This window comes from Ostrinia nubilalis, chromosome 18, assembly GCF_963855985.1.
Source record: "Ostrinia nubilalis chromosome 18, ilOstNubi1.1, whole genome shotgun sequence".
Taxonomy (NCBI): domain Eukaryota; kingdom Metazoa; phylum Arthropoda; class Insecta; order Lepidoptera; family Crambidae; genus Ostrinia; species Ostrinia nubilalis.
The window spans coordinates 11,583,711-11,610,929 of NC_087105.1; the positions used below are offsets into that span (position 1 = coordinate 11,583,711).

The 27,219-nt window shown below is 39.7% G+C and overlaps 1 protein-coding gene across 1 annotated transcript; it reads left to right on the forward strand.

Annotated features, from left to right (window-relative positions):
- Positions 1-1,142: 1,142 nt before the first annotated feature.
- Positions 1,143-26,219, forward strand: LOC135080730 (uncharacterized). The gene is made up of 9 exons (XM_063975442.1): positions 1,143-1,439; positions 4,763-5,014; positions 12,414-12,611; positions 13,036-19,573; positions 19,873-19,996; positions 22,995-23,173; positions 24,478-24,594; positions 25,397-25,599; positions 26,098-26,219. Exons 1-8 carry the CDS (start codon positions 1,263-1,265, stop codon positions 25,555-25,557), a joined length of 7,746 nt encoding a protein of 2,581 aa, XP_063831512.1. The 5' UTR covers positions 1,143-1,262; the 3' UTR covers positions 25,558-25,599; positions 26,098-26,219.
- The last annotated feature ends 1,000 nt before the right edge of the window (positions 26,220-27,219 follow it).

The following is a 27,219-nucleotide window of genomic DNA, read 5'->3' on the forward strand; positions in this document are numbered from 1 at the left end:
TTAAAAACATGAAAGAATACAACTGTTGGTCTATTTGTACTTATAATATTTAAAGAATTATCCTACAACTCCTAAGCATTAAGGAGTTGTACCTACCATGACCAGTTTTTCTTCAAATTCGCATGAAACCACCCTTTTGATAATACCTATTCAACAAAAAAATAATCGTTCAAATTGGTTCATAATCGGCGGAGATATTGCGTATAAAAAAGTTCATCCCCAATTTTCCACCCTTGGGGGTGAAATATTTTCTTCAAATTCGCATGAAACCACCCTTTTGATAATACCTATTCAACAAAAAAATAATCGTTCAAATTGGTTTATAATCGGCGGAGATATTGCGTATAAAAAAGTTCATCCCCAATTTCCAACCCTTGGGGGTTGTTTTTTTTATTATTAAATTTAAATGGGACCACCCTTGAGGTATTACCTATACGCCGAAAAAAGATTTGTTCAAATCGGTTCATAATTGGCGGAGTTATCGCGTAACAAACATAGAAAAAAAAAAAAAAAAAAAAAAACATACGGGTCGAATTGAGAACCTCCTCCTTTTTTGAAGTCGGTTGAAAAATAGCGCTAGTAAGAAAAATGCCTTCCTTTTAGTGGTTGTTAGTGTTGTTACTGCTGTCACTGCTAAAAAAATGTATGGGAAAACATTACTTATCTAGCCTACTAAACACGCTAAAGTTTTCGGCGTTGCCATGGTGATCGCCATTTTGCAAACAATTTCAAACAAGCGCTATTTTCTGCCAAACTTAGCCAAATTATTTTGTTCTAAATTCCGAATTAAATGTAAACTATTTTAGCGCCACGATCTTTTATAGAAAAAAAAAGTTTCCGTGCCTTCCAACACGGTAATACTATCATACTATTACCGTGCTTCCAACGCCACGCCTGGCACCCACGTCTTTAGATATTTAATATGTCATCACTTCTTCAACAAAAATACTTAAACAATTCTTTTTTTTACTTTGAACTTGTTTTTCTTCAACACACTTCACACACAATCACACAACTTCTTGGTTTCGGAACAAGTGTTTCAATCCGCCTCAGTTGTCAAAATTGCTATTGTCACAAATGACAGATGTCAGTGTCATTATTTTATAAACACACTGGAAGAAGAACACACGCAAAACTTTGCTGAATCATAAACACTTCGTTGTAATTAATTAATTAATTAATTTACGACGTACGTATTACATAGTCATTTCTCATTCTTTCCTGCGCTGTTTACAGCGATGATAGTGTTGTGATATTTCATCATGCGTCAATATATTTTTGTAGTTTTATTTGTTCAATGTTTTATTAATTTTTGTGTTGGAGAAATTTCTCTGGAGAAGAAAGAAAAATATTTGGGTGGGTTTATAGACTACTTGAATAGTTTGCCTGACCAAGCTTATTCTTATGAAGATGGAGTAATTATAAACGCTGAAGAATTGGTGAGTAGAATCCAAGTTATTAATAACCATATTATAGCAATCCTTTGTTGTCCTTGGTAATAATTGGTCAAAGTTTATTGAATTATACCTTCAACTAATTAATTCTTACATTATAATTTTATTTTACTTTCTAATTTCTAAACTGCACAAAATTCTGCATGGGTAATAACAGTACTTAATTTATTTTTAATTTTACCTAAAGCTGGAAATATTACACCTGGATGTTAATATTGATATTGGCCCAGAATGTATTGTACAATGGAGTCCATTTTGTAAAAGTTACATATTTTATTCAAGAATTTTGAAAAGAAAATTGTTTAATTAGCAAGCCATCAATTAAATAATTTAGTAATAACATTTAGATTATGTACCTCTATCTATACCAATGAAATCACTTGAGATGGTAGTCCATCAGACAGAATATATTTTTGCTGAAAAATACCATACATCTTGAGATCTATGTAATGTTTTTTTTTAGCAAGATGTACTGTCATCTCTTCAAACAAATCTACTTCACAGAACAAGCAATTGGGCTTGTTTGAGGGACTATTAAATAATTTAATTTCACTGGAATTATTTATTATAAAAAACCAACTATAAATAATTGATCCTAATACATTAAATAAGTCATTTTACTTAATAGCTCTGTGGGTAATTTTAGTTTTATCTAAGTATGACAGGAGATAATAAAGTGGTATCTGTATTGAAAGGTCAAGTGTGCGGAGTTTATTGTCACACATGGCAAAACTGCGCATAATACTTATTTGATACACTTAGGCTGGGTTGCACCATCTTACTTTAACTTTGACAAACGTCTAAAATCTGTCAAACTCCATACTAAATACACCGGTTATCGTTATAGTTATGGTCAAAGTTAGGTGGTGCAACTCAGCCTTATTAGCAAAGATATAATCAGGTAAAATATTAATGTTCCATTTAATTTATGTGTGAATTGTTTTTTGTTGTTTTGATTTTTCATTGGTAGAAGTTGTAATAAAACATAAAGATAGAGATGGAAAATTAAAATGACATTCTAGCTTCACCTCAATTCCCTGTAACTTGATATTAAATAACAAGAACACAGTTTTTGAACATTTTATTTTATGTGCATTATAAAAAACTACTTTCATAAAGATGCCACTACTAATTAGTGTATTACATAAGTCCTTAAGAGTGAACTGTAGGGTTTCTCCAACATTTCTAGTGCCAGCTGTACTTTATAGTATTTAGCTATATTTAGAACATAAATAACTAGGCAAGGGAATAGTCCATAAAACTCCTATAACCCTGGTGAATTTTGCTGCCTTTTGCTGTACCTATCCTCGTAAGTCCTGTGTTTTTTCAACAGCAGTATTCATATCTACCGGATGTACTATACCAAGTACAAACTAAGAAATGTGCTTCAGACCGAGATAAAATATTGACGGTTTTACATAGTTTTTTAAGTGTTACCTTATGTTTTGTATTTTTTACTGTAAGTTAAGCATCTTTAGCACCCGTTTTAAAAGAAAAATATTGAAAATAGTTTGTACTCCTGTAAGTACGTTAGGCTTTTTATACAGTGTAAAAAAATAATATCATTAAGATAAAGGTTTTATTTATGTATTAAAAACAAATCATTTTTTTCTTTTAAACGTCACTTAAGTAAGCAATAATTATAAAATTCAGTCTTTAAGACAAAATTATTTGGCCTTAGCGTTTTATATGGAGAATTTCACCAATTTTATTTTTTTATACTAATATTTTTGGGATTTTTTAAAAAGCCATAAATTCAAATGTTATGTAATTTTGTAGGTAGATTGAAACAACATTAAGCTATAAAAAATTAAAAGATTTCTTGAAAATTGGTATCTGTATAAAATATATATTTATTTTTGTTTAATGGAAACGGACGACAATTAGGACGAGCTATCTTTGAAAATTAAATTCAAATAAAAAAAATAAAATTAAGTTTAGCATTTTATACGTAAAAGTAAGCTCTTGGAGTCAAATTCCAAATAATAAAAGAATGATGGACATAGCTATACTATGAAAGAAATTACATAGTAATGAACATTGAAGAAAAAAAAACGCTAATTTCATACCTAATACAAATTTCATACAATTTTTTGTGTAACAAATACCTAACGTACTATATCAAGTACAAATTATTTTGACCGATCATAAACCTCATAAAATACGAAGTTTATTTTTAAATTTTGTTTAATTTACAAAAACTATAATTTATATTTACTGATACATTTAAAAAACAAGACAAAAAACCAAAGATTACTTTGATATAAACAGATAAACTATCCTCGTGCCAGCCGGGAATCCGACCCCGTGACCATTTTGCGAAAAAATGACACTGACACTGACAGTTGACGTTACCTGTCTAACATGGCGGAATTGACCATAGAGTATTGAATGAGTATGGTCGTATCATTTTTGCCATTGTAAAAAAACTACCCGGTAAATGGGGAAAGAAAGATTTGTACTTGGGTAAGTACATTGGGCAGTTACTCTTGCTATGTAGTTTAAATGTCAGGTCTGAACTACTATCCTTAATATGTACTTGTACAAGTACGCGGGGACTTACGAGGCTATAGGTAAAAAAAAAATTGTAGCTTGTGTATCTCTTTTTGTTTAATACTTTGTTATGTTATTTTTTATAAGGAAAATCTTTGCATTCTTTGATTTAATTATCCACACTACATATTGACGGCCCGATTGCGAACGTCGGTCTGAAGCCCACACTCGGCCTCGTCGGCACGCGCACCGACGATCGCCAAACGGCTAAAGTACCTTACTCGTACTTCTGTGCCCAGTGATGATGAAAAAGCTCTTAAAGCTAACAGCGCGCGCCAAAAAAAAACTACATATTGATGCAAATTGTGTAGTCCAGAATTCCAGATATAACTGGGAATTGGGATATGCCACTGGTTTTCACACTGGTACTCACCATACAATAATGTATTCTACTTTAGGAAGACATTCGTATATGCCTTCCATCACGCATCATATTATGCAGATGCATTAATTGTATATTTCATTCAAAGCTGCTGTCTAAATAATAGCTACAGGATCCTTAAACTAAGACGATAAATCACTCGTCGATTCACACCACGGGCTACTTGTACTGGGTACGAATTCGGTGTTTCGAACCATGATTCGAATCCGCGAATGTTATTTCTTTTGATTGGTAATCTCACCTTACCCATTTATGTTGGAGTAGTCACCACCAGGCATTCTAAGATTCTAATCTTTTCTCAGATTGACTCGAAAGTTGTTGTAATTTTTGTAGCTTTCAGTTATGCTGTTAAATAAACTTAGTACATTTTTAGGCCGAAAATGTGAAGATCGAAGCGAGAATCAAGGCGAACGATCTGCGTAACCTCGACACCTTCAAGTACGTCAGGTGTTCTGGCACAGTGCGAGAAACCGGCGAGAATGAGGTCATCGTTGACGCGTACGAGTGCCACGATGACGCTGACGCGACTCAAACGACTGACGAGGCTGTCTCAGAGGTGACCAGCGAGACACCCCTGGAGCATGAACCCGTGAAACTGGACAACGAAGTGCAGACGGACACCGCTGTGAGTAGAACGTGTTTGTTACATTCATAGGGCAGGCCTCCCACTAGGTCAGGGGTTCCCTAATGGTGGCGGTTCGCATCGCGACAGAGACAGGAGACCGAGACGCGAGGCCGAGACGGGAGACCGCGAACGTTACTTGACTTTAGACAATGTATAAGCGACAGTTCGCAAGCGAGACAGAGACAGACAGGTCTCTGCCTTAGGCAAGTAACGGTCGCGATCTCCTGTCTCAGTCTCATGTCTCGGTCTCTTGTCTCCGTCGCAACGCGAACCGCCACCTTAAGTGGAGGGCGCGCACCCCAGGGGAGTCGCGCTTTAAAGGGGGCGCGGGCCATCTGTCTAGTTAAGTATTAAAAAACCTGCGACCGCTGAGAGAATGCATTCCAGACTGTTCGATACGACGAGATCGCCGATGCCGGAGGGGGTGAGCATGGTGGCGTACGCCGATGACGTCACCATTTTGATTGAGGCGCAATCGAGAGCCAGCATCGAGTCGAAGGCCACAGAGGCCCTTAACATCGCGTCTGATTGGGGAGCCCGGAACCGACTGGGATTCTCTCCTGCCAAGTCGTCCATGATGACAATCAGGGGGAAATTCCAGAGGCCCCCAATCATCAAACTTGATGGCGCCTCGATCCGACAGGTGAGCTCAGGAACAGTGCTCGGCGTGGTGATCGATTCGGGTCTTTTGTTCACGCAGCATGCACAGGACATTGTAGAGCGCGCAGCCAAATGCTTCGGGAAGGTTTCGCGTGTGTCTGCGTCCTCCTGGGGCATTCGATACCCCGGTCTGCGCATTCTCTACCAGGGAACGTTCGTTGCCACGCTTGTGTATGCTGCGGCGTGTTGGTTTGAGCGGGTCAAAGTCCAGTCGGTGGGCGGGATTGTCCTGAGGGGGCAGAGGCCGGCACTCGTGCTGCTGACGAAGGCCTACCGGTCTGTCAGCACGGCCGCGCTCCCGGTCTTGGCCGGAGTGTTGCCCGCCGACCTCGAGGTGGAGTATGCTGGACGGACGGCTGTACTGAGGACGCGCCAGCTCGCGACCCTGGACGAGATGAGCAGTCGAAAACGCGATATACGGGATTCGGTGATCGTATTTTGGCAGCAGCGTTGGGAGCAGGAGACCAAAGGTCGTGAGCTCTATCAGTTCTTCCCGGAGGTGGCTGGTAGGCTCAGCATGCGCTGGGTCCAACCGGACTATGTGACCTCGCAGATACTCACTGGACACGGGTGCTTCAATAAAAGGCTGAGCGACATGAAGCTGCGAGAGGGGAGTATGTGTGAGTGCGGCGAGAGTGAGGAGGACAGGCACCACGTTCTGTGGTACTGTCCTCTGTATGAAGACCTGCGGTGGGAGATGCTGAGTGGGATAGCGCTCTCGGAGGGTTACGGTCCTGCGTGGTACCCCGATCTTGTCAGCTCGGAGGCGAACTTCGCGCGGCTGCGATGTTTCGCGCACGCGTGGCACAGGAGGCGGAACGGACAGACGCCTAGCGGCCAGGCACCGGATGGTGCCAACGTGCTAGTAGAGTCCATGCCCCAGAAGGGGGAGAGTGGCAAGGGACAAATGGACAAAGATTAAAGAACTTGTAGAGAGTCAAGAATTGCGCGCGGTGGAGTGCAATCTGCCGTAGGCAGCCGCAATTCCGCGCGCATCTCTCAAGATTCGGCCACAATAACCGCGAGGTTGGTATGGCCATGGGTGGTGGTGGGATTTGTTCGATACGACTAATAAATAATCTGGAGGATGGGGGGCGCATATTTTTTTATGTGGTCGAAAGGGGGCGCGTCTCAAATAAATTAGGGACCCCCTGTACTAGGTGGACCGATGATCGCGGGAAGTACCTGGATGCGGGCAGCGCAAGTGCAGTCGTTGTGGAAACCCTCGGGGGAGGCCTTTGTCCAACAGTGGACGTCATTTAGCTGAAACGAACATTTACATAATTATTAACATTTTGTCCCGACCCATTTAGATAACGTATTGTGTACTGTACAGTTAAGATATTCACGGAAAATATAAATGTTGGAACTTTTATCGCAAATTATGTTGATTCACATAAACAAATGAATTAAATACACAGTTTAAATGTCTCCGTCTTTAAATGAAAGCGAGTTAAGTAGAATTAGATATGATTAAAAATTAGGGGAGCCCTACATCAAACTTTAGTTGTTGTTAGTTGTAATATACCAGTAAAATCCAAAAAACCTTCGTGTGTTAATTCTACTCTAACTTGACCAGTTTTATTACAGAGATCTTAATAGTTATAGCCGTAAAATAAAAATTTTCATATGAGACATGGCTACTTATAGTTTAAAGTTAAACGATTGTCTCCTACAAACAAAGGTTAATTTTGTAATTCTGTGGCGAAAGAACATTTTTATGATCAAAAAAATATATGATTTTTGTTGAATTATGATCAAATAAATGAAAGTTTGTCCAGCCTTTGTCCAGCAGTGGACGTCATTTGGCTGAAACGAACGAACGAACGAAATGAAAGTTTCCTTTCATCACTATCATCTATGGGTAGTTTGTGATTACTGAGGGCAACATCCTACATATCAGACTTTCTGCCTCACAGGTGTTCCATATGGCTTAATTAAATCGAAGGCTTGACATGGCCCGCAGCGTACAAATGCCTTTCTTTATGGATGGTTAAGTTGATTCAAGCCTAACGAAATGCAATGAAACGAAATGTAATGAAAAAATACATAAATTGAAATTGAACTAAGGACTTTCTGATCGACAGGGATTAGTTTAGTTTAGTAGGTATATCACGAAGTCGTCATTTCAAATTATGAAAATTTTGACAAAAATGCGAAAACCTAATATACAATTTACACAATTTATTTATGCATGCAATGCATTCATAATAGGTATATTGAGTATTGAGTGTATTGCGAATGAATATTCGGTTAAAGACATTTATTTTCTCGAAGAATATGTTCGTATAATTAGCTCAGCTACGATGTGCTACGGTCATGCTACATTACGACGATAAAATTTTAAATCAGCTAGTAATGTACTACGATGTCAATCGATTAGTTTCACCTAGCCATAATGAAATTGTAGTTGTATATATGTTACGGTTAATGTGATAAGTTGAAAAATATGAATAATCGCCGGTTATTAGAATAATTACCGACAGGCGAGGTAAAAGTGATAAAATAATCACATTTATCAGTGATTATTTCATAATGTAACCTTAATACTAACAAATATTATCCCAAGAAGATTTACTTGATGAATGGCAAAAAAGATGGGATACGTCATAGTCCAGTAGAATTAGCTTTTAAATCGGAAATAATTCCTACAAAAGAATTTATTGCTTTAATGGCTTCATTGGTTGCCCATTAAGACTCTCCTAAGTTTTCGACTTCGACGGAGTTGTGCTTAAGTGGTGGGGGCCCCCGAAAGGGGCACTTTTTCGGTTTTCCAGTTATACCGCGTAAAGGACTTACCCTATCGAAAAGTGGTCTTCCTGATGGTTGAACGGCATTTAATTCTGCATTAAATAAGACCAAATTCATATATTTTGAACAAACCGTTCTCGTGCAAATGTTCGGCAAAGTAGAAAATATGTGTATAATTAATGACCCTCTCCACGTCCAATGGCTCGTTACCCGCAGGCTTCCAAGTCTTGAAAAGGAGCGCCTCAACCAGTGTAACCCTATCAAGGCATACGAGCTGGATTCGCCGATCCTTGTTCGTCCCAGCCGTTCCTTAACTGCGGTTGCTGCACCTCTTCCTGGCACTCACCTGAACGACTCTGTGTTACCTACTGTGGCTGCCCCTCTTCCTTGTATCCTCCTGCACGACTACGTTGCCTAGCCGTATGCCTGGTCTAAGGTTTGACGCCAAAAATCAACAACAACAAGTTCATATTAAAACGTCGAAGAGTTTTTGATTGTTTGTTTGAACGCGCTAATCTCAAGAATTACTAGTTTGATTGAAATAATATTTTTTGTGTTGAATAGCTCATAAATTGAGGAAGGCTATAGGATATATACAATCACTCTACGACTAATAGAGCCGAAGCAGTAAAGAAAAATGTTGCAAGCACGGAAAATAGTATTTAAACTATTTTCACGCGTGCGAAGTTGATTTTGTGGCGTCGAACCTTGGACCAGGCATACGGCCAGGCAACGTAGTCGTGCAGGAGGCTGCAAGGAAGAGGGACAGCCACAGTAGGTAACACAGGGTCGTTCAGGAGAGTGCAAGGAAGAGGTGCACCAACCGCAGTTAAGGAACGGCTGGGACGCACAAGGATAGGCGCATCAAGCTCGTAAGCCTTGATAAGGTTACACTGGTTGAGGTGGCCCTTTTCAAGACTTGGAAGCCTGTGGGTAACAAGCCATTGGACGTGGAGAGGGTCATTAATTATACGTATATTTTCTACTTTTCCGAACTTTAGCGCGAGAACGGTTTGTCCAAAACATTTGAATTTGGTCTTATTCAATGCAGGATTAAGTGCCCTTCAACCGTCATGAAGACCACTTTTCGATAGGGTAAGTCCTTTACGCGATATAACCGGAAAACCGAAAAAACGCCCCTTTCGGGGGCCCCCACCACTTAAGCACAACTCCGTCGAAGTCGAAAACTTAGGAGAGACTTAATGGGCAACCAATGAAGCCATTAAAGCAAAAAAATCTTTTGTAGGAATTATTTCCGATTTAATCAATTTTTGTGTTTAATTCTACTGGCCTATCAGTCAAAGGACGTCACTTATATAAATTCTTCCCGAATGTACGCGAACGTCTAACTAGGCGATGGTTAGAAATCGACCATTGCTCGTCGCAGTTCCTCACGGGACATGGCAACTTTAAACATAAACTTCACGAATTCAAACTAGTTCCGTCTCCTTTTTGCGAGTGTTCCACTGATGATGTCAGTCATGAGCAGTCTGCCCATCATATCTTGTGGGAGTGTGATCTTTGGAAACATGAACGTGATATAATGCTTAATTCAATACAACATACATCTGTTTCCGAAATTTATTACACCGATCTTGTCGCGACAAGGAAAAATTTCCGTGCTTTTAAGCGATTTTGTGAAAAATATTATTGGCAGGTAGTTGCTAATTGCTCATAAGATAGGCCCCCTTAATTTAATTTATTGTCCGTGGTGCATAATCTTTTTCTTAAAGGTTTTAAACCTTTGTTTGTCACCTGTCATCCGCTTTGCAATGGAGGGAAGTCGAACCTTAATTTCGAACTCCTCCTATGTTCTTCTGATTAATTTCGTTGCGGGTCCAATGACAGTTTAACTTTCCCCCGGGACAAACTTGACCTTCATTGGTTGGGTTTTTGTGGCGGTCAAGCTGTAGATCCTGGCTACACAGGAGTTGCAGTGGTGGGAACGAGAGGTGGGAATAGTCCCGTTTTAACAAATATTATATAAGAGAACAGCTCGTACAGCGCTCATGTACAGCATCACATTTTGAACGTTTTGATATCATATATTAATATATTTTGGAAAAAGGAGTTTGGACTATTTCTTGCATTACATTACTTTGCCATAATGCCTATAACACATTGTTTTGATTGAAAGTGAAAAATAGGTTAAGGTGCGGCGGGGGTGGCCCTTGCGCCACTCCTAAGCCGCCTATTTAGTTTTATACACACATAAATGATCTTATAATAATCACTTCTTCTTCTTATAATTTTCACATTTACCGTAACATAATATGTATATGCGTTCGATGCCTTTAACTGGCTAGGATATAAAGAACAATATTTAACATCCTGTAACATAATTAAATTAGTTAACTGTCACATGCCATCTGCACTTAATTTAGTTAGTCCTCTATGTAAATTGCTATTTTATTGCTCCATGTGGGGGCTTCCAGGTTCCATGCCAAACCAACTAAGTACATAGTAATCTCAATATTAAGTCACATTTCAATAAAAAATAGGCTTTTTAAAACACTATCATCAAATAAAGTTAAGTATCAATAATAGAATAGTTATAGGCGCGGAGGCGGCGCGGCAGCGGGCTTCACGCAGCGCGTATAAACAGTGCAAAGGCGCGGCGGCGGCTGCGTCGTGTGCAGGAGCGCTTACCCTTATTGATTGTCAGTATATTAGGCCCGGTTTCCACCAGTGCGAAGCAGAGTGGAAATTTGTTTTGAATAACGCAATCGGATTTCATTATTTCCACTTTTCCGCTTCGCTAAGCTCCGCTACCCGCCGCGCCGCTGCAGCTGTCAAACTGCCTGAGACCCGGTTTTCACCAAGGCGGAGCGGAGTGGAGCTGATTGGTTATTCAAAACACTTCTCCGCTCTGCTTCGCCTTTGTGGAAATTGCGGGGTTACTCCGAAAAACGTTATCTGAACTTTCGAATAGTGCCTGTGGGATATGATGCTCAACCACAATAAGGAAGCTAGATGTTAGTGCTTCCTTCCGAGCGGGTGTTGTGCTCGGGGACCAAGGTCCAATTTACACCATCTTGGTTTGTCTATATATGTATACTTGGCAGGATATAACACTCCGTCACCGCGATGCAGGTTTGTATGAGCGGCGGAGTGTGCCATAGTGAAGTAGTAACAGCGCCATCTGTTGGTCACTAGTTTGTAGTGGCATCGCCACACCACTCCCCCCGGAAGAACCGGAAGTGGATGACGTCAGGATGAGCTCAGCAGTCTGTGCGTGATGAGCTTACAAGTGCCAGGTGTGCTCAAGTCTGCGGTGAGTCGAGACGAGCAGGTTGCGGTGCTCTATCCACGGTGAGTCGGGATAGTGAGCGGAGGCGTCTTCGATGGTCGGGCGTGGAGCTGGGCCAGAGCTGTACCCGTGACCAGTGAAGTGACGGTTGCTTGCTGCCGAGGAACCAGGAAGGTCGGTTGCGATCTGCGATGGTCCCTGAAGGCTGGATGCTGGCTTGTTGAAGACTGGAGCTGATGACGGAGTGGCGGAGATGGTGAGGATGGCGAAGGCTGATGCCGAAGATGGTGGTGATGGAGGTCACGTTCTCACATCACGTCGGGGTCACCAATGTGGGATATGATGCTCAACCACAATAAGGAAGCTAGATGTTAGTGCTTCCTTCCGAGCGGGTGTTGTGCTCGGGGACCAAGGTCCAATTTACACCATCTTGGTTTGTCTATATATGTATACTTGGCAGGATATAACACTCCGTCACCGCGATGCAGGTTTGTATGAGCGGCGGAGTGTGCCATAGTGAAGTAGTAACAGCGCCATCTGTTGGTCACTAGTTTGTAGTGGCATCGCCACAGTGCCATTCCTGTCACGCAAAGCGAGATGCCAGCATGCGCGACGGTGACAGGTCAACCCGAAACTACGTAAACAGCGTTTAGGTAGTAGCCCTCCTGGGCCTTAGGCTATGATAATCATCTTAAACTTGCTTCGATATCAACATCAACTTTTTTTTCGTTATCATAGGTAACCTCAGGAGAACAGTTCATCGCGGTGCCCAGCGGTCAGGCGTCCGCGCCTTGCATCGGGTGCGCTTCCTTCGTGAACCCTGACGCAGCTGGCGTGCCGGAGCTGGCGTCTCTCGGCGTGACGCAACTCAACGCGCACGAACCAGGTGTCACGCACGCGCTCAGCAAGGTCGTGAGCGTTGAGAGACAAGTTCAGGTACGAAGCAAATCATTCTCACCTTCCTGCCCCATGGGCTGACAGTTCTAACAAGTATGTGTGACAGCGATGGATATTACACGAAAATACAGAATAAAGTAAATAGTAGGTCCGAATATCCGAGATTCACGATTAGTTATTATCAGGTCATTCTCCACTGCAGGCGAACTCTCTCTAATTGACTCATATTCTCTCAGACTATGATGCATATTTTAATGTAGCTCGGAAGCACGGAATTATTTTTATTATTTACCGGAAATTCAGGTTAACTTCATGAATTCTGTAAAATTCTTACTAAACTGGAAACCAATCCAAAATTAAAACGTTAAAGTAATACAATCATAATTAATAGAGAAAAAACTTTTTAGAAGATCTTTATTGTAATCACCTCTTAGTGAAGGTACAAGATATTTTTCTTTTTCAGGTGGTCAATGGTGTTCGATACATTCTTACCCTTTTGATTGACTACAATAGCTGTTCCATCGCCCAAACAGAAACATGTGTAGTTACAAAACCTTGTAAGATATCAGTGTTAGAAAAGCCCTGGGTGAAATTACCAGATGGATCCAAGTACAGGGCGGTGGTATCTAACAACTGTACCAATGACTGGATCTTCAGAGAACATGAGCGTGATAACTCATCTAAAAACGACAATGACAATGACAATACAGGAGCAATTGATGAAATGGTACATTTCGTCCATAATAAAGAAGTACACTCACAACCAGGTCTTGTTAAGGATTTAACTGACGAGGACGTAAAAAAAATACAAGAACAAATTATTCCTCATGATCATTTTATGACATCACTGTCCAATCCAAATGAAAAAACAGTGACTAATGAAGATAGCTACACAAAATCTTTTACCCACCAGCAAACTTCTGGTATCAAACCAAGTAAAGATGTTGGAGTTCTTTCAAATGACATAACCGATCCAGACAACAAATTTGTGTTACCGTCAGATAAGCAGAAAACCATAGATGATTTGATTAATTTTTTTGACTTTTCTAGTTATAATCCTAAACCCGAAGAAGATTTAAGAACACATCGCATAAAAAGAAGCTACTCTAATGAATTAAAAATGTTAAATCTAGCCGAAAAATTCAGTGAAATGAAAAAAAGTATTAAGAATACTAAACATTTGTACACTCTAGCACAAGCGATGGTAGACTATTTGAACGAAATAGATATAGAAATAAAGAATCGTGTTTTGAAAAATGTGTTGTCTGCAGAGGAAGAATCTGATATAAAACAACATTTCTACTATTTACAAGCACTTGTAGAACTTCCATGCAAAAAGAAAGAATGTGACAGTAACGACAAATTGATTAAAATTTGCAACGGTGTTATAGATAGCACTGATGAAAGTAGTCCGCAAGTTTTAAGCGTATTTTGTTATGATAAAAAAAATAATGAAAGTAATTGGGGGAAAATACACCAAGTGCCAGTCAATGACCCAATACTACATAAACTAGCAATAAGTGCATTGAAAAAGATTGAAACTGAATCCCCGGACGAAAATGCATTGAAATTATTGAAAATTATGAACGGCAATACTCAGAAATTACATGGAATATTAACTAAAATAGTAGTATTGATAGGATATACAAAATGTAAAAAAAGTGAACCATTTTCTAAAAGAGGCAACTGTACAGTTGACCGTGATTTGGGATCAAAAATATGTGACATTGAAATCTTACAAAGAAAATGGCTGAAAGAAAATAAAATTACGTATGTTTGTACTGAAAGACCAGCAAGCGAAAGTTTCGTTGATACTAAAAAAGTACATAAAAATGTTAATGATAGAAGCATACAAGAAATGGTACAGGAAGCTTTGCAGGTTTTAGAAGTTCAGTCAAACAAAAATAATAAACAAAAAGTTGTAGAAATAAGGTCAGCATCGACACAACTCGTAGCGGGGCTTTTGACTAATATAGAATTTATTGTAGGATATACAACATGTTCCAATGAGTTTGAAGTGGATGACGAAAGTTGCAAGTTAATTGAATCTGAACCGCTTCGTTTATGTCACGCTCAAGTTTGGCACAGACCTTGGTTAGAAGATGGAAGACAAATGAATGTTACATGTAACAACACTAACAAGAACCCTGTTGAAGATGATCTTCTTGACCAAGAATTGAATGAGTCATTTAGAAATAAAAGATCTCTGAACTCGAACTTCGTTAATGGTGGTTTTAAAATTCCAAGTCGTCGAGAGAAAAGGCAGGTTCCAGGTGGACTTACAGAAAACGATCCTAGTGACCCCCGTTACTTAGCGCTGGCAGAAGAATCGCTTCAAAAGTATGTGCAAACTTCAGGAAGCACACAGTCGCATTCAGTTGCGAAGGTGGACAAAGTTACAACACAAGTGGTGGCTGGAACTATGACAAAAATTGACTTTACCGTAAATGTTGGTGGTTCAGATAACATAAAGTGCCATTCTGAGGTGTGGGAACAGTCTTGGCTCAATAAAAAAGAAATTACCGTGACGTGTGACGTAAATAACCAGGCTCGAAGAGAGAAAAGGCAGATTACAGGTGGACGTACGGAAAAAGATCCTAGTGACCCCCGTTACTTAGCGCTGGCAGAAGAATCGCTTCAAAAGTATGTGCAAACTTCAGGAAGCACACAGTCGCATTCAGTTGCGAAGGTGGACAAAGTTACAACACAAGTGGTGGCTGGAAGTATGACAAGAATTGACTTTACCGTAAATGCTGGTGGTTCAGATAACATAAAGTGCCATTCTGAAGTGTGGGAACAGTCTTGGCTCAATAAAAAAGAAATTAACGTGACGTGTGACGTAAATAACCAGGCTCGAAGAGAGAAAAGGCAGATTGCAGGTGGACGTACGGAAAAAGATCCTAGTGACCCCCGTTACTTAGCGCTGGCAGAAGAATCGCTTCAAAAGTATGTGCAAACTTCAGGAAGCACACAGTCGCATTCAGTTGCGAAGGTGGACAAAGTTACAACACAAGTGGTGGCTGGAAGTATGACAAGAATTGACTTTACCGTAAATGTTGGTGGTTCAGATAACATAAAGTGCCATTCTGAGGTGTGGGAACAGTCTTGGCTCAATAAAAAAGAAATTAACGTGACGTGTGACGTAAATAACCAGGCTCGAAGAGAGAAAAGGCAGATTGCAGGTGGACGTACGGAAAAAGATCCTAGTGACCCCCGTTACTTAGCGCTGGCAGAAGAATCGCTTCAAAAGTATGTGCAAACTTCAGGAAGCACACAGTCGCATTCAGTTGCGAAGGTGGACAAAGTTACAACACAAGTGGTGGCTGGAAGTATGACAAGAATTGACTTTACCGTAAATGTTGGTGGTTCAGATAACATAAAGTGCCATTCTGAGGTGTGGGAACAGTCTTGGCTCAATAAAAAAGAAATTAACGTGACGTGTGACGTAAATAACCAGGCTCGAAGAGAGAAAAGGCAGATTGCAGGTGGACGTACGGAAAAAGATCCTAGTGACCCCAGTTACTTAGCGCTGGCAGAAGAATCGCTTCAAAAGTATGTGCAAACTTCAGGAAGCACACAGTCGCATTCAGTTGCGAAGGTGGACAAAGTTACAACACAAGTGGTGGCTGGAACTATGACAAGAATTGACTTTACCGTAAATGTTGGTGGTTCAGATAACATAAAGTGCCATTCTGAGGTGTGGGAACAGTCTTGGCTCAATAAAAAAGAAATTACCGTGACGTGTGACGTAAATAACCAGGCTCGAAGAGAGAAAAGGCAGATTGCAGGTGGACGTACGGAAAAAGATCCTAGTGACCCTCGTTACTTAGCGCTGGCAGAAGAATCGCTTCAAAAGTATGTGCAAACTTCAGGAAGCACACAGTCGCATTCAGTTGCGAAGGTGGACAAAGTTACAACACAAGTGGTGGCTGGAAGTATGACAAGAATTGACTTTACCGTAAATGTTGGTGGTTCAGATAACATAAAGTGCCATTCTGAGGTGTGGGAACAGTCTTGGCTCAATAAAAAAGAAATTAACGTGACATGTCAAACAGAGAACCAAAATCGACGAAAAAAAAGGCAAAGCGACGACGATGATAGAATATCTGGTGGTCCTATTGATCAAGATCATAGTCTTCCCGAATACACTGTTCTAGCAGAGCAATGTTTACGCGTATATTTAGGAAATATGAACATTACCCAGCATCACAAAGTTGTCGAAGTAAAAGAAGTGACCACACAACCCGTTGCTGGAATTATGACCAGGTTAGTCTTTGTGGTTTCACCAACTAATTGTCTTATCAACAGTGAAGGTTTTCCGACTTCGGATTCATGTAAGATTATAGATAAAACAGATGTTAAACGTTGTTTTGCGAAAGTTTGGGATAAGCCATGGAAAAAACTACGAACTATTTCTGTAGATTGTAAATTTTCAAGAAGAAAAAGAGAAATTTTGTCTCGCAAATATAAAAGTCAAGGATTGGGGTCTGAAGTTGAACAGGATGCAAGCAAATCGGAATACAGAGATCTTGCAGAGGAATCTTTACGAAAATATCAAAGTCTACAAAAATCTGAAGCTGTCCATAAGGTTATAGAAGTAAAACGAGTAGTTTCTAAATTAGTTTCTGGCACAATTTACAAGATTGACTATACTGCAAAATCGGAGTGTTCAAAAAATGCCTTAAATGCATCTCTTTGTACTATATCACTTGATGACGACATACTTTATTGCCATGCTAAAATTTGGAACCGTCCTTGGTTAAAACGAAAAGACATAACAGTTGATTGTAATAGCGACTCAAATAACGATGAAGATTCAAGTAACGAAAAAGGAGTTGGAAAGCCCAGTTCAAAACATGGGCTTTTAGGAGGAATAGTACAACAAGATGTAACTGCAGAAAGATTTAAAACCATCGCCAGCGCAGCCACTCGGAAATTCGAAAGATCGGGAAAGACTCAATATATTCATAAAGTCGTAAAAATTGATGAAGCCACTGAACAAATTAAAGATGGAACTTATGTTGTAATAAAGTTTACAATATCTCCTACAACTTGTTTGGTTGCAGAAACAAATATTAAAATTGATAAATGTCCTACCCAAGACCCAATATCAACGCTGCGGTGTATAGCTCGTGTAACAAAGCGCGTTAATTTTGATTTAGATGATGATGACAATACGCACGTGACTTGCAAACAGATAAAAGCTAAAGAAAGTAAAGGCCGTCAAAAGCGTTTCATTGAAGTAAGGGAAAAACGGCAAAATAAAATTTATGATGACGAGATAGACGAAGAAACTAAATATTACTATGCAGACAAGGCGATACAGTATTTAAATGACCATTCAAACACCCATAATATGCAGAAATTATTGACAATTCACTCTGTACAAAACAGTATGCATATGAGAGTGCCAATGGTGCGAATGTTCCTAGAAACAGCTTATACTTATTGCTTACGGGATGAGGACGAAAAAGATCTACATCAATGTGATGAATTAGATGGCATGGGCCACCGGCTGTGCCTTGCAAAATTGTTTCCCGCTGCCGAGGACGAGTTGATCATTCATGATGTTCATGTCGTGTGCGAAGATGACCCAGATTTCTTACGAGTTACTGGTTTAGCTATTGCAGATCTTGTTACTATATCTCTGATGAAACTGGAAAAATCTCCAAATATCAAATATAAACTTGTTCACCAAGGAGAGCCTAACGTAGTTCCGAGTCTGAATCTTAAAATACCAGTCAAACTGAATTTTATAGTAGCTTCTACGAATTGTTCTAAGGACGTAGACCCTAAGAGAGACAATGTTGCTTGTTTCCTAGACACTACTAGACCTGCAAAATCTTGTATGTCTTACATATGGTTAGTACCTAACAGCAGAAAAATATCGCGTCTCGAAGTTACTTGTGATCAGACCAGTCGTACAAAGAGATCACTTGCCAATAACACGTTATCCCTGGATACTAATGGAGCCCATATAAAACAGTTAGTACAAGAATCTTTAGAAAAACTAGAAATGTCTTCCCTTCATAGGTACAAACAACGCGTATTACAAATCAACAGTTATACTACTAAGATAACCACAGGAAAAGTGACCACAATTGATTTCGATGTCGGGTACACAAACTGTCTGAAATATGAATGGATCGACAACATAACTAGCTGTGCCTTTCTGGAACATTTGCCACGACGACACTGTGTGTCGCTAGTTTGGGAGAGGTTGTGGATACAAAACGGTAGAAACATCGAAGTGAATTGTGAAGATGACGAGACCCCGTTAGAGTCTCGTATAGAGTTTGAGAGCGCGGAGACTGCAATGCAGCTTGCCAAGCAATCTTTAAAGCACATCGAGGCGAAGTATCCGCACCCAAAAAAACAGCAGGTTGTAAGAATTTTCTCTCTAGAAAAACAAGCTGTTGCCGGCATACACTATAGAATGAAACTTGAAGTTGGGTTCACGAACTGTTCAGCGCTTTCTTTTGAACGGGATTGCGCGGTTACAAGCGATGGTAATATGAACCGTTATTGCCGCGTGAACGTTTGGCTGCGGCCCTGGACTGATCACCCGCCGATTTACCGGGTCACTTGCGATTACCAGGATAGCACATCGACGGAGTTGTACCACCACATACAAGCCGAGCAATTATTTTCTAGCTTCTTGACGACTTACAAGCCCGACTACGTGAATGACCACGTGGAGATGGCGAAGAGGTTTGACATATTTAAGGATAATATTAAGAAGATACACGAGCTGAACATTTACGAGCTTGGTACGGCTACGTATGCGGTGACTCGGTTTGCAGATTTGACTCAAGAAGAGTTTCGTAGCAAGTACCTGGGTTTGAAGCCAAGTTTGCGGGACGCGAACCAGGTGCCGATGCGGCAGGCCAAGATCCCGAAGGTGCATATCCCGGAGGCGTTCGACTGGCGGACCTTCGGCGCCGTCACGCCGGTGAAGGATCAAGGCGCCTGTGGCAGTTGTTGGGCGTTCAGCGTTACAGGTAATATTTGTCATTATCAAACTGATATACGTAGGGTCATCTGGGTCTTAGATATTTTGCTGTTCCATACATTTCAATTCATTTTGTACAACATAACAACTTTATATGCTTATAAATTGCCATCACTTCACGACTTCCAACTTAGACCTCTATTTATTAGTGCCTATCTCTTATAATTTGATTAGTGTTTGTATTCAATTGGCATGGGAAGTCTATTTACCTACATATTTTATGTTTTACTGCTTTGAATTTTAAGTACAAAATACTTCAAACATTTCATGGTGACTTGTGATATGCAGGTAACATTGAAGGCCAGTGGAAGATACAAACTGGGGAGTTGGTCTCTCTGTCTGAGCAGGAGCTGGTGGACTGCGACAAGCTGGACCACGGCTGCAATGGAGGCCTGCCCGATAACGCGTACAGGTTAGTCAATTTGTTGGAGATTTATGCTTAGAGATGGTCCAGATGATGCGTTTTTACTCGCGCATTTCGAATTTATAATAGCGGTTCATACATTCTGTCCACACGCAGTTGCGCGTTTTGCCTTTTGTAAACGCGACTGCAAAATAACGCGTCATCTGGACCAGCTGAGCTAGTGCTGGTCAAGCCCCAGGTGTTATTATTAACTATTTTTAATCTATCGCAGAAAGATTTTATTGCGTACATAGTTTCAAGTCCAACTATATTTATTTACTTGTAAGGACCAGCATAAATTTCTGCTATGGCGTTCTTCTCAATGACAATAAAATTAATTGCATATTTTTTAAGTTAATTTGTTCGACATTATTCAGTAATGTATTGTTGTTCACCCTATCAAATTCTAAATATTTGCATGCTTTGAGGTAAAATATAAGTATCAAATTAATTTTAACACCATGATTTAAGCAAACAAGTAATTAAGAATCATACAACGCACTGTTCAATAGTAAATAAATAGGATAAAGTATCGAGTTTATTAGTAAATTATGATCCGCCATGTTTGGCCACAAAATATTCGCAAACTTCCTCCTAGTGCCCGGGATGATGTCATCTGCATTTCTTACAACCGTAAACAATGCAAGTGTACCTCAATAAATAACGGATACCATTATTTACAGATACTTTGTATGACGGGAAAATACACTTTGTATAAACATATAATAAATGACTGTCATTTTTTTCGATACGATTGTCTTAACATAAGTCTTTGAACGCGTGTCCACTTGCATGGCTTTTCAAATTGGTTTCATTGGTTTGTCAAAGAAAAATGTGCAGATACCTACCTATAATACCTATATTCGAATTCTATCTGAGTTGAGTTCTCGAGTGGCGACTACGGGTCGGAATACGTAGTGTGAGCAGGCCTCCCACTAGGTGGACCGATGATTAAAGTTTGCGGGAAGTACCTGGACTTCTACTACTGAACAAAGGCCTTCCATACGTCCAGCAGTAGATGTCATTTGGCTGAAACGAACGAAGGAGAATAAATGCCATGACGATAATGATGAGAGTGCTGTCAGAAGTGCCAGATATATCAGACGCCTCATTAAACCTGACACCAGAGATTTTACAGCAACACTTCAAAAGCTATGGATGTCACATACAATATAACATTAAAACAGAACTTCAGTATTAATAAAACAATGAATGCATACTTTTGCGAAATATGTCTCCATTGTTCTTTGCATGGCAACCTTGACATATTTTAAATACATATTATGAAAACATATTATTCTTGGAATGGGCGTGAAGAGCTAACAATGTACTGATATCACTACTAATTGCTTACGGTAATTATTCATATTCGATTATAAATTAAATTGTAAACAATGTCTGTTTCTACCTTGATAAAGCAAATAGTGGTTTACATAAATTCTATACGCATTTAAAACAAAAATAAACTTCACTGTTCATTCAGTCCTCGAGGGTTTGGTAATCCGTTAATTGGAAAAATAGGTGACCCGGCGAACTTCGTACCGCCTATATTCATCAAATCGGTCCAGTAGTTTTCGAGCCTATTCAACACAAACAAACAAATCTTTCCTCTTTATAATATTAGTGTAGATTTATTACTTATTTAATTTGAAAGCAAATCAATTGTTAGTATCCTTAATTAACTACTAATCCTTAATTGGACGTTGTTTATTTTGTCGTTTATACGTTTTCTAATAAACTAAATGAAGGTCATCTAGAAACTTATCAATAAAATAAATGAGCGTCTATAATTTTGTAATAAATATTATTACACTCTAGCAAATCGGTAAAGATAAAAACCTACCTCAACAAATTTTAAATAATGGTAATAATAATTTGATAACTTTTTGTAGTCATTTAACTAAATACAAAAAGAGGTCACAAAAGAACAATAAACACCAGTTCGGTTTTGTGATATTTTTATTAAAATACATACTAGGTTTTGTCAGCGGCTTGACCTAGGTATGTCTATTTGTACATAGTCCAAGCCGCTGACCTTGGCCTTCCAAAAAGTCAAATTATTTTTTTAAATCGTACAAATAAGAAGTGGTTTGTGTCAGTTTTACAATGTGTATTCTCTGGACTCTCTAGTACAAAGAAATACATCTATTCGCTGTGGTATATGCTGTGTGTTTAACGTGTTAAGATGTCATCCGTACCTAAACCTAAACTATATTTACTATTATAAATAGTATATGAATTTACAAGATAAAGTAGCATCGCATGTGGGGAACTTTGGAAATCACCGTTTCAATATTAGTTTATTACACATGTTGTTATCAGAACAGTCACAATTATTTTTCTCTCAAGGGAATTTTATTTTGTAGAGATAAGGAATATGACTCGGTCTGTTTTGATTGAGGAAATATGCAAAATAATACTAATTAAGACGTGACCTTTAAAACCGGGTATTCCTTGAACTTGGTACGTTCGTCTACTATAAGTAGAATGGTTTAGAAGAACTAGAACTGGAGCTAAAGTAGAATTCGTTTATTGATAAATATTACTGGTCCTTATAGTTATCAAAATAATATTCATCATCATCATCATATCAGCCATAGGACATCCACTGCAGAACATAATATATGCCTCCCCCTAAGATTTCCATAATGATCGGTTGCTCTACCAACCTGCATCCAGCGCCTTCCTGCTACATTTATGAGGTCGTCGATCCACCTTGTATGTGGACAATCCGGTTACTAGTTTCGGAGCTATACGTGAACAAAGTAACAAACATACGAGTACGTACGTTAGATACCTATAAAATTTTGCGTATTTTTTTTGGAAGTTTGTTTTGCAGTATAAAGAGAATTGCATAACATGTGTCGAATTGATAACCTCCTTTTTATGACGTCTAATAAAGATAGTTTTTTTCTTTTTTTAATACCTACCAAATTACTAAAGTTGTAGTTGTTTTTCTTCTTTGAATACCTACCAAATTACTAAAGTCATGTTGTTTTTTTTTCAGAGCCATCGAACAGCTAGGCGGATTGGAAACGGAGTCCGACTACCCTTACGAAGGCGAAGACGACAAGTGCTCGTACAACAAGACGCTTTCGCGCGTGTACATCAACGGGGCCGTCAATATCTCCTCCAACGAAACCGAGATGGCGCAGTGGCTTATACACAACGGACCCATATCCATTGGTAATTATAGTCTGGTCCGTGAGCACGTAGAATTTTGTCCAATGACCCCAAGCTACCCATCCTTATCGCTCGCGCGTAATTATATTCCTGTCGCGACTGTGCGACTGGCACCCGCAGTGAGTGTGCGAGCGCGATAGCAACATAATTACGCGCGAGCGATAAGGATGGGGAGCTAGGGGTCATTGGACAAAATTCTACGTGCTCTTGGACCAAATTTTAGTTATTCACTTCATCATCATCGTCAGGTTATTTCCACTGCAAAAACAATCTTTTGCAATTTACGGAAAGAAGGATTTGGAATCCCTTTAGCCAAACGGGTCGGAGAGACGTATTTCTCCCGTAAGTAGTCATCTTTTACAATATCCATGGTTTAGACGACAGCACGTCTTGCTAAACACAGTGGCATTTTATGCCGTTGTAATAGAAGTGATTTTTCAAATAATGTACAATCTGATAAGCTGGGCTAACTATTTATTTACTTCATCATTACTAGCATCAAGTTATTTAGCTTCCACTGGTTTTATTGGCGGTAAAGCTAGAGTACCAGGCTACATAGGTGTTGCAGGGAACGATGGGAACAGTTCCGTTTAGCTTCCACTGCAGGAACACGACCTTCTTCAATTTACGACAAGGACCTAAGGCCTATACTCCCCACGCTGGCCGGACGCGTTGGAGTGACGTGATGTTCGTATATTTCTCGCGTAGTCACTTGTTACGATATCCAAGGGAACGGTGGGGATAAATAAATAAATAATAATAGTAAATAACAAATGTTTATTTTCCAAAAAGAAACGTGACACTGTATATTCCAGACAAATAACAATGTAAGTAAGATTTTCCTAATTCTACTCTATCAAAGCAAAGATCTCTATAAAAAAACTCCCAAAGACACAAGAAACAACTAAAATATAAGCAATAAATAGTAATTCAACTTGCTTATTCATAAATCAAATTACAGATGAGGAAAATCATCTCAAAAATTATGTATGTTGCCTTGAAGTATTGGTAACAAGCTATATTTGAGATCACATTAGTATCTAGGAAATTTTCTGTCTGTTCTGGTTCATCCATATGAAGTTCACTGCTGGATAAAGGCCTGCGTCCCCCAAGGATTTCCACAATCGGTCCTGCGATTCCCGCGTCCTTCACCAGATCGTTGGTCCACCTAGTAGGAGGCCTGCCCACACTACGTCTTCCGTCCGTGCCACTCGAGAACATTCCTGCCCCAACGGGAAAGAACTCTACTCGTTTTAGCTAAACATTTTGTTTGATTTGGAGTTTTTATTCCCAAACAATTTTTTCAGGTATTAACGCGAACGCCATGCAGTTCTACCGGGCCGGCATTTCTCATCCTTGGAAACTACTCTGCAACCCCAATAACATAGACCATGGGGTGCTCATAGTGGGCTACGGCATTAAAGGTCAGTTTAGCTATTTGTTATGGTATCTGTGGGGCTACTCCGAAACGCTGTTTACTTAGTTTCGAGTCTATCTGTCACCGTCACTCGCGCTGACAATTCGCTCTGTGTGAGAGGGATGGCAACATTCGAAACTTCGGATAACGTTTTTCGGAGTTACCCCGCTGTAACGTTGCATCGACAACAACGTCGACGTCATCAGTTTATGAGGGTTTTCGCGAATGAAAGATTCGCCAGATGGCAATACGAAGACGCGAGGTCCAAATGCTGCATGATTGGTTATTTTTGACATGCATTGACAGATATGTCAAAATCCACCAATCACGCAGCAGTCAGACCCCACATCCACGTCCCGCCATCTAGCGGATCTTTCATTCGCGAAAACCCTCATTGGAATACACCACCGAGCACATGCGGCGGGGGACTGACCGATAGCTCGCCCGCGTAATAATATCATTTTTCTGATTTAGTGGTTTTTTCCATGAATTTTTTTTAACATTTTTTTTGGCATCAGTGTCGTGTATACTACCACCCCTGAGATGGGCGTTGTTTTACAAAACCACACCCTGTATTTAGCATATAGATTAATTTATGCAGCAGCATAGCTGCTGGCAGCAATAAAGGCGTCTATTTCTGTAATTTTTTTTCAAGCGATGTCGTAATTTATGATTTTTTCAAAACTTTGATAAAGTCAGGTAGTGTAAGGCTATATTTAGTTGGTACTAGAATAAAGAATTTGAATTTCTCCTATTTTTAACCGACTTAAATAAGGAGGAGTTACTACAACAATTTTGTTGTTTTTCAGATTACCCCCTCTTCCACAAGCGGCTGCCATATTGGATCGTGAAAAACTCTTGGGGCTCGGGATGGGGAGAAGAAGGCTACTACCGCGTGTACCGCGGCGACGGCACCTGCGGGGTTAACACGATGGCCAGCAGCGCGGTGGTTAAGCCGCGAGAGGGTTAACACTGCGCGTGAATTGTTGCCACCGTATTTTGAACCGTATTGTAATGAAGTCAAAGTCAAAGTCAAAATTTCTTTATTTGTTTAGACTAATAAATAGTTCTTACAAATCGTCATTTTGCTCTTAAGGAGCCTCTACATGTCTCATAATCTTTTTACCCTACCAGCGCTTCGAGACCAACATTTGGCAAGTGCTGAGAAGAAGCGCCGCAACAAACTCAGTCACCACTGTCTGCCGGTTAATATAAATAAATAGAAATAGCAGTAGTAGGTACATTCGATTCAGGAGCAGTTCACTGAATTTACCATGCATTCTTGTATAGTGTATCTTATAAGAATGGGTATACAAAATTGCGTGGTATATTAACAAGGTAGTGACGTGCTAATATCTAGACTTACAGATTACATACTTAAATACTTGTAGAAATGACTCGCATACATAAGTTGGAATAACTTGGATTGACCAGTCCCCGAAAGCAGCGCCTGTTCACAGACATGACGAGTGAACCAGCCATCGCTTCACTCGACCATATTAGAGGGAACTAATAACTTGTAAGTTCAAAATCAATGTTCTTTTTCTCATTACGTTATTTTACTGACGAGTTAATAGATCTGAAATAAATATAACGGATTAGCAATACAATCAATAAAATACTGATAATAATCCTGTATTGTATTATTATTCTGTACAAAATGATGACTTCGGACTTAAATACAAAATAAAGTATCATAATACCTACTTTGGTAATGAAAATAAAAATGGCAAAACTTCAAATATTCCGAATCACGCTCATGACGTATAGTCGTGCATTTTTCCTACGTCATTTGTTATGATAGCTGCACGAGTTATTTACTTTGTGTGATTATTAAAAATAGTGTACGGACTACAATACACTTTGTTGCAAATTCGACTTTATTACAACTACATAAGAACTATCAGTGTTTAGCTGTTGTCTGTGCATACAAGGTCATGCCCATATTATGTTTGACATAAGAACATAAGTTCAATGTCCCAATGTTCGATGTCTACTCATAATCATAACAGTTGACCATTGACATGAAGTAAATAGTTTATGTTAACTCAAATAGTGCCTTTTTTGAGATTTTCTAATAAAAATAATATTCCATTAGACATTTAATATGAAATTAAATTGCGATGATTTAAAACTTATTGATAGGATTTTTATGAATATTATTGTTAGTACATTTTGGATAAGATTTTAGTACTTAAGTAAGACTAACAACGATTTTAACTGCAATAAACTTCTTATGTTAATACTTATGAGAATCTCTAATACTTTCTAGGCGTTCCTCCGCAAAGCACGGTAACTTCTCAAGAAGTTGATATACAAAGTCATGTAACTAGATTTTTGTGATATCATCATCAGTCCAAAGCGGGAATACGTCTCGTCCTTAAGGCCCGGTTTCCACCAAGGCAGAGCGGAGAAGTATTTTGAATAAGCGCTCCTGCACACGACGCCGCCGCCGCGCCGCTACACTGTTCATACGCGCCGCGTGAAGCCCGCTGCCGCGCCGCCGCCGCGCCGCCACCGCGCCGCCACCGCGCCGCCACCGCGCCATCAAAGCATAATTTCGCCAGTGGCGCAGCTCGGTGCGTATGAACAGTGTAGCGGCGCGGCGACGTCGCGGCGGTGGCGCAGTGGC

What these genes read in the sequence shown, in the direction of transcription:
- LOC135080730 (XM_063975442.1), top strand. Translation starts at nt 1,263, where the DNA reads ATGCGTCAATATATTTTTGTAGTTTTATTTGTTCAATGTTTTATTAAT. An exon ending in AAGTGCAGACGGACACCGCT is followed by an intron (nt 5,015 to 12,413) that starts GTGAGTAGAACG and finishes TCGTTATCATAG; the next exon opens with GTAACCTCAGGAGAACAGTT. An exon ending in CTGCCCGATAACGCGTACAG is followed by an intron (nt 19,997 to 22,994) that starts GTTAGTCAATTT and finishes TTTTTTTTTCAG; the next exon opens with AGCCATCGAACAGCTAGGCG.